Consider the following 11,167-nt stretch of genomic DNA (forward strand, 5'->3'; position numbering starts at 1 on the left):
AACTTTGGAACAAGGCAAACAAACACAAACACACCGGCTAATCACAAACACGTCTCGCGAAAGATACAAAAAAAAGAAAAAAACCAAACAGCAGCGGTGATTGCTGACAATCTGTGTCCCTCAGCATCAAGCGTTGCAGAACAAATAACACATGGCTACAAAACAATCAGACGTCAGTCGGCCTTGCAGTCGCAAAAAGTATCGGGCAAAGTATTTTGTATCCAAAATAACCATTTTTACTTGTATGTGTCCCCATTTTATTTTTTAGGAGGAGGAGAAGCCCTTTATTAATCCCACGGTGGGGAAATTTGCATAATTATAGCAACAAAACGTAGTGCAAAGAGAAGGAAAAATTCATCAAAAATAAGAAACATAAAATATTTATAGAGTAAGAAGGAAAAACAAGACATTCACAGTTGGATTATTTACAGTTGTCCACGAAATGCTGATATAAATGTTTTAACAAGATGGTTTTATTGGGTGCAGCTGTAAAGCTCGATGGCTGCAGGCAGGAAGCAGGTTGTGTTAGGTTGCGTTGCTTTGTTCTGTAGTCGCGTGGCTCCATCGCGGATGTAATGGTGGGAATATTATCTGACAAACTTATTGATCCGTGTTATGATAAACCCACTAGGGCTGTGCACCAATCATGGTGTTTGACACTTACACAAACAGACCGATCAATCCATCAATGCAGTTGCAACTTCCTGCTGTTGCTGTTTTTCTTCCATCCATCCATTTTCAATACCCACTTATTCATATACATATACAGTGTGTGCAGGACAGCATTTTGTTTTTTCTTTCGTGTGATACTTGGTGACAAGGACAAGACGTCCAGGGCTCCTGGATCAGCCCCACACTTTCTTTCATATAAATATATTTAAGAAAAAAAATTGTTGTTGTCGGATTTATTTTGCAGGCATGAAGAGTTCAGTGGAGTTCAGCAAAACATGTTTTTTTTTGTGGGGCTTTAATACAGTCATCCATCCATTTTCAATCCCCACTCCTTGCTGGAGCATCTCCCAGCTGTCATAGGGTGAAGGCAGGGTGACACCCTGGACCAGTGGTCAGGTCATCGCAGGGCCACGTAGAGACAAACCAGCATTCGCTCTCACATACACACCTACAGTCAATTTAAGGTTCCCAATTCACCTCACATGCATGGGAGGAAGCTGGAAGCCAGAGAACCCATGCAGACACAGGGAGAGCTTGCAAACCACCTCACAGAAAGGAGACCCCGGGAATCAAACCCACAACCTTCTTGCTGTGAGGCAGCAGCACTAAGACAACCACTGTGCCACTGTGCCACCCTGCTTTAATCTTGAATCCCGAGTCCTGTTGATTTGACCTTGACCCTTTCTCTCCCCCCTGCAGCTACGACGTCTCCATCCTGTCGTCGGCCTGCCACGATGGCTCGCTGCTGCGCCGGCCCGACCACCACCAGCAGCACGCCGCCCTCTACGCCGCCGTGCCCGAGGCATCCCTCCGCCGCCACCAGCCGCCGCCGCAGCAGCAGCCGGCCGCCTGCAAGGGCGACATGGCCGTGATGATCGAGATGAAGAAGGACGAGGCGGACCACGACCACGACGGGCCGCCCTACGACACGCTGCACATCTACCGCGACGAGGGGGCGGAGTCTCTGGCCGAGAGCCTGAGCTCGCTGGGCTCGTCCTCCTCCGGAGGCTCCAACCTGGACTACGACTTCCTCAGCGACTGGGGGCCTCGCTTCAGGACCCTGGCCGAGCTCTACGGCCTGGAGCAGCAGCAGTGATGGGTCACACAAATACACACACACACACACACTTTGACACTTTTTTTTTCTGAATTTTTTTTTTTTTTTTTTCCTGGTTTCTGTTTTCTCGCCACGACTCGACCGTACAGAAGAAACTTTTTTTCAACTCTGGGAACTTTTGCGGATCTCTGGCGACTCGCCGATCCTCCAGTACGAAGCATAGTGGGGTTTTTTTGTAAGGCAGCAGCAGCAGCAGCAGCAGCAGCAGCGGGATCATGAGAGAACATTGCTGGACGCAGCGGAGGGAAGATTTGTTGCCGGCGTCGCACTCGAGGATGTATTTTTACTCATGACATCGCACTTCTTTATGTTCTATATTCACATTTAAATCAGTTCAGATTCACATTTTAATCAGTTCAGATTCACATTTAAATCAGTTCAGATCAGTTCATGACTTTTTTTTCCTGCCACGTTCAAAAGGCAAAATCTTTCAAAAACAAAAAAGAAGAAAAACTTTTCTCTCTATCGTGAATAAGAGCCCTCCTTTGGAATATGTATCTCAATGACTTGAACAGGAAAACAGAACCATGCGCGTCAACGCAGCAAGGAGCTCATTTGATCTACGATGTTCTGTTGCATCGCCCGAGTCACAAACGCAGTGGGAAGTACTTTTTAATATGATTTTTGGATATATATATTTTTTGAGGTGGAAATGAAGGATGAAGAAAACAAAGAGCAGACGAGAGTTTAAAGCCAAAGAGGGTCGGACTGTTTGATCACAGCGAGACAGGCGCCAGTTGTTTGACAAAGACTTTAATCGTGTGAAATAGATTTTTTTTTTTTTTTTTTTTTTAATCCTGTTTCACTGTCAAAAACTGGCGTCGCTGTGAAAACAAAGGTTGGGATTTTTGGTCAACGGTTTGAGGACAGTGCACACGAGGTCCATCAGAAGTTCCTGAAATGTTTTTCCTTTTCTTCAGAATCAACACTTTGAAAAAAAAAAAAAAACAATCTTTTTTTCCCCCTTGAAGCGAACAAAATAAAATCAACCATCCGAAATTGCCGAGTGGCCATTTCTCTCCAGCTTCTGACGGAGTGATTTTTGTGCCACTGAGTGCGGCGGTGAGGAGTCGACCAGCGGCAGCGGTGCAGGAGGAGGAGGAGGAGGAGGGGGGGCGGGGGAGGAAATGGCTGCGGCCCTGACAGAATTACAGCCAGTTCCCACCGCCGATGTGACAGCAGCCGTCAGCGAGCTCTTTGTGGGGATGAAAAGGCCAAATCTCTGCGGCCCGATACAACACAAAGTCGCTGGCACCGCGCAGGAAGCGGCTCCGAGGGGCCTCCGATGGCTTTGACCTCACTTCCTGCCTGGCTGCCGCCGGCCAGCGGAGCCACATGATGGTGACGACGGTGATGCGTTAGGAGGGGGAAAACAAAGATAAAAGCTGATTTGAAATCATTGTGAGCCAGTTGTGACTTGGAGGCTTGACTATGAAAATTAGATTCTTTTATTTTGGAGGGACACTGGTTCCCAAAGTTCCCACACTGCCATCTGGACGTGAACACAACTCCTGGAAAAGAAAAAGGTGGAGGTTGCGCTGCTCAGTCTGACCCAGAACCCCCCCCCCTGTTCCCACCCTCTCCCACCCTCACCTACCAACACTCAGCTGTCCTGATGGACAGCGAACGCCCCTCCACGCGCTCCCTTTGTTGCCTTCCCTTCAGTTTCAGCCTTGTTTAGACAAATTGGTTCGTTTACTCGGCTGTTTATTCCGTTTTGTTCTACCCCCTTTTTGTGTTTTTGTCATGCTGTCTAAACCTGCTTGGAATGTCCTTTGACAATAGCTGGAAGCCCCTTCGATGCCTTCCTGTTGGGTCCCAGCCCCCCCCCACCTCACCCACCACCACCACTTGTTTGCCTCCCCGTCAGCTCGTTAACTCTCCCACCTTCCACCTCCTCTAATCAGCCGCCGCGCTCCCACTTCCTGTCCATCTGGCCCGCCCCACCCCCTCCCTCCTCTTCCTGTCCGCTCGCTCGCCGTTATCTCTCTGGCGGGGGCTCCAATGCATTGTGGCCGCCTTCCTGTCCGGGCCCGGCTGGGACTCGACCCGAAGGAAACAATCTGGGAGAGGAAACGGGGAGCGGGAGACGAGGAGAAACGCAGCAGCAGCAGCAGCAGCAGAGACGAGGTGTGATGAGAATCTGAAGACGAGCGCAGGTGACATTAAAATCCTGGCGACTGGCGTCTCTGTACAGTTGAAGGGCAGCGACTCGCGTTGTTCTCAAGATATTTTGTTGTTTGGTTTTTTTTGCACTGGTGAAAGCAGTTTTTGTGTGTGTGAGGACTTATACTGAAATACGAGTTTTTTTCAAAAGCCATGATAATCACAGAACTGCCGTAAATGTTTGGGTCAGAACACACACACACACACACACACACACACACACACACACACACACACACACTGACACACTGATATGTCTTTTACGCTGCCATTGTAGATCAGTGGCTCCTGGGAATTTTTTTTTTTGTGCAACACCTCCGTTACTACAGATAATAGCTTCTTTTTATATATATATAAAAAATCTCTTGTAGAACTCAGCAGCCTGTAGCCAAGAGTGCTGCTCTGTGGTCTGTTACTGTTTTTGCTTTTTTTTTTTTTTTTCGCAATAACTTTCTTTCAACGGAAAAGATGACAAATATGAAATGCAAGTGGGCGACGTTCCCCCCACGTTTCCATCAGTCCATCCAGGATTGGGTGAAAAATGTAAAGTGTTGCTCTGATGTTGGACAATTTATTAAAAAGAAAAAGAAAAAAAAAAGGGGGGGGTGGGGGGGACCCTTAAATGCAAATATTGAAAAATTGTATTTCTCACTTTACGTTCACTTCTCACCAGTAACTTGTCAAAAACATGAGCACATCATGAAGTGCCATTTGTTTTTGTTTTTTTGTCTTTTTAATGTTTTACAAATTGAGACTGTTTGTGATTTACATGAAGTAGAAGTTTGGATCCTTGAACAAGCAAACAAGAAAAAGACAAATCAATCAGTGTGTCATCAATCTGTCAAAATGAAATTGTTTCATCTCGAGTTGCCTCTGCAGCCCGTGTTTATTCAAAAGAAAAATGTGCCTCCGAAGGATTCTGATTTTATTTTCTTTGCCTTCACCTTGGTTGTGTTTCGCTGAGAATAATTTACAAAAAAACTCAAAAAACTCAAAAAAAAACTTGTTTTGCCCAGATACAGTCCGTTCTTTGTAAGAGAGGGGGGTGGGGGGGGGGGTCCTTGAGTTGTTTGACGCATGAGTGGCTGTGTGACTTACAAATGTGTTTTTTTGTTTTTTTTTTATGTTCATGTGTGCTTTTTTTGCGCTTGTGATTGTGTACATGTTACATACACGAAAAATGAGTTACACTGATTTAAAAAAAAGAAAAAAATTGCAACTCTAGCGCCAATATTCTCCCTGTGTAAATACAGTGCAGGCTGCCGAGGAAGCAACATGTGCCTTCGTTCTCTGAGGAAGAAAATTACTGTAATTCATTTTTTTGGATGGCAAAAATGTTTTTTTTCTATATTGTTTGTAACGTGTACAGCAACTACTTTTTACTACTTGACATTTTTGTAAGTGTAGAGTTCAACAAAAAAAAAAAATACAATAAAACACTGAGTTATGTTGAGAGTGCCTCTTGTAGTCGTTGGTGGTTGATCGGTGGGCGCCGTGAGTGGAGATGTACGGTGAAGAATTGAAAACACACGAGGGTGGAAGGTTCTTGAAAGTAATTTGTGGGTAAAAGTCTCAGAATTTCAAACTTACAAGATAAAAACATCAGTGGGACCCGCCAATCCTGTCGGTCATTTGATCGCACGATCCTGGAAAACTCAACTCTGAACACTTGACACATCCGATTGAAAACATGTGTCAGGGTTGTGTTTCAAAAAAGAAAAAAAAAAAATTCAGAAACACAGTTCGGGCCGGCTCGGTCCAGAAGAACAAAAAAAAGTGACATCACCGTCTCTGGATCAAATGTTGTCTTGGCCGAGCCGTGATAGGTACGAGACCGATGTGTTGACACAGTGTGCTGACGGTGAACCTCGCTGAGGGTGTCGAGAGGAGGAGGTTCCTCCTCCCTGCCGGCTTTGATTTCCCCAAAGCTCAGCCGTCCGTGTGTGTAAAGCGATCCGGCGTGTCACAGACTGAGGAAAAGATCCCCCAAGAACTCCACTCAACTTTGATCCCTGACATGTGATCAGATGTTGCTGGGAGGATTTCCTCTTGTTTTTCTCTCCCGCAGGTCCACGATGCTCTTATTTTGGTAGGGCCCCCGGCGGGGTCACCGCTGACGGCATGATGGTATGAGTGACACACACGGGGATAAAGTGACGACACCTGGGTTTGGACTGGACACGCCGTGCACGTGTGTTTATTGCATCCATCCATTTTCAATACTTGCTTCCTCCTGCACTCAGGGTCTCTGGGGTCTGCTGGAGCCTCTCCCACCCTGGACCAGTGGCCAGTTCACCACAGGGCCACATAGAGACAAACAACCATTCGCACTCACGTACACACCTACGGTCAATTTAGAGTTCCCGTTTCACCTCACATGCATGTTTTTGGAGTGTGGGAGGAAGCTGGAGAACCCGAAGAGAAGTCACTCAGACTCAGGGACAACATGCAAACTACCACACAGAAAGGCCCCTGGAGACTCCGGGAATCGAACCCACAACCTTCGTGCTCTTGCCGTTGTCCCTCACGTTTTCACAGTTCCGCAATAAAATTTGCTAATTATCTTTTAAATGTCTCACCGCTAAGTTTCATGCGGTTTTCTCATTGGAACTGTTTCAAATGACTTTCAGTGTTGTTTGCTGTGATGTTCTGTTGTTTTTCATAAGTGCTGCCAGTCTAAATGACAAATCCGTGATAGGATTTTCTTCTTTTAAAAAAAAAACCCAATTCCTTTACACTTGTGCGTACGCAGGAAGCAGCCAATGACAAGTGCGCATGGGAATTCTGGGGACTTTCAGGTAGATTCCCTTTATCATGAAATAAACGAGTGGTTTGACTCATACCGCTGCAGTCCTGCCAGCTTGTCACTGGAGGCTTTGTGCTCTGGTGAAGGAAAGAAAGACTTCCTGCTTCCTGTTTTGAGAAGGTAGTAAAACAATATTGAATGGTGGAGAAGAAAAAAAAAAAAAAGACAATGAATGCGCTGAAACATCTCACAGAGGGCTACTTTCAAGAATCTGGAATCATATGAAAGTGTGTGTGTGTGTGTGTGTGTGTGTGTGTGTGTGTGTGTGTGTGTGTGTGTGTGTGTGTGTGTTCTGTCCCAGATGTATAGTGCGATATAGGAAGAAGAAAGAAAGAAGGACACCCTGCCCACTAGAAAGACGGTAAAACAGGCCTCGAATCTGTCGGATTCTGTCTCTTTGGCATGTTGAAAGGCAACCCAACTCCCAGTGGACACCCCGTCATATTTCCTCACCCACTCCTCCTCACCCCCCTGTCTCTCTCCCTCTCTCTAATGACACCTAATCAGAAGGAGAAATGCTTTCAAAAAGCTTTCACCGAGTCTCGCGAGCCGCACCGACACCAAATTTACTCTGGCATCAGTTATTCAGGCGAGGAAGAGGAGCAAGGGGGGGGGGGGGGGGGGGGGACCTGACGGACGTCTGCAGGGGGGGAGAAGGGGAGGGATGGCGACGGGGGAGAAGGAAGAAAGAAGAGGGAGTCCCAGTTTCTTTCCCTCCAGCCGACAACCTTCTGGGCTCCACTGTGGTTCGGTTGTGGTTGAGGTGGGGCTGTAGTGGGTGGGGGAGGGGTGGGATTGGGTGTGTGAGTGTGGGGGGGGGCAACATGCCAAGTTGAAACTCTCCTCACCGCACACTCACAAAAAAATAACCCACACAAACCCACCACACTATTAAACGGAGGCATGTTTTCTCCTTGAATTGCGATTACACGGCCGCTGCGAGTGGATGATGCTTTGAAGGACGATCAAAGAAAGTGGGAATTTTGTGAAGTGGGCTGTTTACATGCAAAATGAAATGAAGTGGATACGGCCAGCTGTTTACATGGCTGCAGCATGTAATCCACTTAGAGGAGGCTGCGTGTCATGATGGGCACGTCAAAAAAATATATATACATGAAAAAAAAACTGTCCGTGTGCCGCACCTGCACAAGGACGACTCAAACCGTGCTGGGAAGTTGCGGTTTTTTGAAGAAATCCAGGAGGAGCTTCTGGAAGTGTTTCCTCACACTGCCTGTTTATTTGGATACTTTAAATCTAGACTCAAATTTACTCTCAGCCATTGAAAAAGATAAGATGCGTCAGTCCACGCGTCCGTCTTTCAAAGAGCCCATACAAGACATCTTTGATTTACAAGGAACATTCTCCAAGCCATTGGATGCACCCAAGACCTCCGACTTTATTATTATTTTTTTGCTTTGTTTTTTCAAAGGTCTGCTTTGCGACACGTTGCTTCCTGGTGTCGTCACAACTGAGATCCTTCTGACGCTTATCAGCAGTCCTGGTTTGGCTGCGATGGTTTTAGTTTAGCAAGATGGATGCACAAGATTTCAGGCTCCGAGTCTCAATGATCCCACTGCATTTGAATGATGTTGCTGTTGTTGTTGTTGTTGTTGTAGTTTTTACTATCCATAAAGGTTCAAAGCCCCTGTGACAGATGGTTTTAGCTGCAACACTCCTTCATTTGCAGAAGTTCTTTCTTTGTGTGTCTCTTGGAACAGATGCACCGAAGCAAAGCGCTCCACCGTCAAAATCTTGCCTTCTGTGACCAACTATTTCAGGTTTCGCCATTTATAGATTTGTTTTGGAGGTAAAACTGCCCCCTCCCCCCCCCAACTTTCCTTCTTTTTTTGAGGCAGAGATTAAACAAGCGCAACATCCTCTAACCTTGTTTCTGCTTTGGAGTCCGTGGAGGGAAATATAGAAAAAGGTGCTCACATCACCTTGACTGTTCTACTTAATGCGATGCTGAGGCCATAAAAAATTGGTCTCGGGTTTATGGTGCATCTACAAAGGGAAAAAGCTTTTTGAAATAGAACTTCGGGGGGGATAATATAATTTTTCACACCACAGAGAAATAACACACATTATCACTGGAAAAAAAATCAAGGGATAAAAACTAAAAGACTTTTCATTCTTTAAAGGAGGACTCTGAAGGTCTTTCACTTTCGGACACGTTTCTGTGAAAATGCTTCCAAGTCTCCTCAGACACGCTAATGAAAAGAAATCAGGGTACATGTTTTTACAGCAGAGAGCGTGGTGCCGTAACATTGTTTGCAAGGTTTCACATGAGGAAGCTCCCTCATTGTCACGGATGGATATTCAACATCCTTTCGATTAAAATCTCTCAAATAAAATCTGGGATTCTATTGTTCCTTTTGCAGACGGAGGAGAATGCCCTGCGTGCACACGGATGGTTGAGCACAAACATGCGCAGACTAAACACTGTGGCACGCGCAGCTCCGGCTGTTGTGCCATGGATCAGTGTTTGGCTGCCCTTTGTTTCGGATTGTCGGTTGGGGTTTTTTTTTTTCTAAAATTTTTTATTGTGTTTTTGTCTCGGTCAGACCGGCTGAGGGAGGCATGCAGGCCCCGGGTTGCCAGATTCAGAGGGATTGTTGCTCAGAACGTGTGTGTGCAGGACCCCACCACTACCACCACCCCATCCTGGTGTGAGTAACGCTGCAGTCAACCATCACAAAGACGGAGCTGCAGCTAACATCCTGCTGACACGCTGACAAACAAACCGCAGTTTGCCTCGAACCGCCAAGACTGGGGAGTCATGGCGGCGGCGGTGGCGGCGACACTGAGGTCCCATCTGGGGTCGATGACATAAAGCTCAACCTATGAGATCGGCTTGTTTCTGTGTGTGATGTACCATCAAAGAAGCCATAAACATGATCACAGATGTCACGAGTGATGATTACAGACGCTGACGAGCGTCCTGTCTGTGATTGGTCAGTCCCTCCCTGGAATGTAAAGAGGAGGATTTCCCCTTCTCCTTCTCCCTTCCTCTTCTTCTCCTTGTCTGCTCTGGGTTTTTTTTTTTTTGTTGCTGTGTACACGCCGTCAGAAGTGCAAGAACTGTTTTTTTTTTGTTGTTTTTTTTAAAATCCATTTTCTAGTCTAATAGTGTGGAACAGCTTGCCAGACACCATATGGTTCATATTGTCTTCAAAAGCATTTGAAAATTCTTATTTCTTTGTCTGTTAGCAGGAAACTTTCCCACTCGAGCTGATGACTGATGGCCTGCTGAGATTCCACCGCACAATGTTTACCCCACGCCAACCCCACCCACCCACCCCTCGCCTTTTTCTTTTTTCTTTTCCTTTTTTTTTTTTTTTTAAACTATAATTCGTGGTTAAGCACTTAAATTCATGAAAGCTGATATTTGTGTGCTCAGGAGACCGTGACTGGAACATCACAAAAGCTGCACAAGTATCTCTCACAGTAACTTTTCTTGTTTTTAAACGAGACAAAAGAGGGAAGCTACAGAGACTGGGAAATCTGAAGTCTGGAAGGATTTTGGAACCGTCAGTTTTTTCCCCCCACTGCTTTATGACCTAAAACTGTAGATCATTTTAGCACGAGATAAAAATATCTTTATCAACTCAAGAGAGGGGGGAAAGATTATATTTTGTTTCTGTATTTTTTTGTTGCACTGGTGCTCTGCTGCCATCCTGTGGCTAAAAATATTAAACACATTATGGTAGATAGAGGAATAAATAGCAATTCGGTGGCTTGTTTTAAATATCAGTAAGTAAATTTATATTGATACATAATTTATCATTTTACATAATCACACATTTATCTTGCATTTAAATCAATTCAGTCTTGCCGAGATAAATATTTATGCCGGTCTAAAAATGATTTTACTGTTATGAAAAACAAAACAAAAAATAAATTAATATTGTTGGTGCATAATTTGCCAACAACTCAGCAGGGCCTTATTATTTCCTGTTTCAAATTTTAAGATGTCAGCCGAGATGGAAACATTAAGCTGAGAAAGGCTAAACAACAACAACAACAAAAATCCCCTGTGGTGACTGGAAGTATCAGTGTAACGATGCTAAGCAGCAGTTCAACGTTTTCCAGCAGTTGCTCACAATGCATCGCGAGGTGGGAACGAATTTAAAGAAATAACTTTTGTAAAGAACCAATATGTGAGATTTGGCGCCATCTAACGGCGAGAATGCATAGTGCAACTTGAACTGGTTGAGGTGCTGCAAAAACTCCATCCATAAGATGTAAATAAAGTGATTATTGGTATTAAAACACAACAACTATTTGATTTGGGACTTTATCCAACTCAAGGCAAGTTTGCGTGTTTTGTTTTTTCCACTCATGCCTGTCGATCCACTTAAAGCACAGTGCACAGTGGACCTCCAAGTCTGATTTAAGGAGGACCA

General features: G+C 45.3%; 1 protein-coding gene across 4 annotated transcripts in view; it reads left to right on the top strand.

Annotated features, from left to right (window-relative positions):
• The window catches only part of cdh5 (cadherin 5), a 30,644-nt gene extending 25,236 nt beyond the window's left edge, over positions 1-5,408 (top strand). For all 4 annotated transcript variants that reach the window (XM_076050825.1, XM_076050827.1, XM_076050829.1 and 1 more), the window contains one exon: positions 1,372-5,408. In XM_076050825.1, coding sequence (XP_075906940.1) covers positions 1,372-1,768 — 397 coding nt within the window. In that variant the 3' untranslated portion in view covers positions 1,769-5,408. The remainder of the gene's footprint in view (positions 1-1,371) is intronic.
• Positions 5,409-11,167: the final 5,759 nt, after the last annotated feature.

The sequence above is a fragment of the Nelusetta ayraudi genome, unplaced genomic scaffold (genome assembly GCF_046127955.1).
Source record: "Nelusetta ayraudi isolate G7.1 ecotype Tasmania unplaced genomic scaffold, CSIRO-AGI_Nayr_v1 ptg000130l, whole genome shotgun sequence".
Taxonomy (NCBI): domain Eukaryota; kingdom Metazoa; phylum Chordata; class Actinopteri; order Tetraodontiformes; family Monacanthidae; genus Nelusetta; species Nelusetta ayraudi.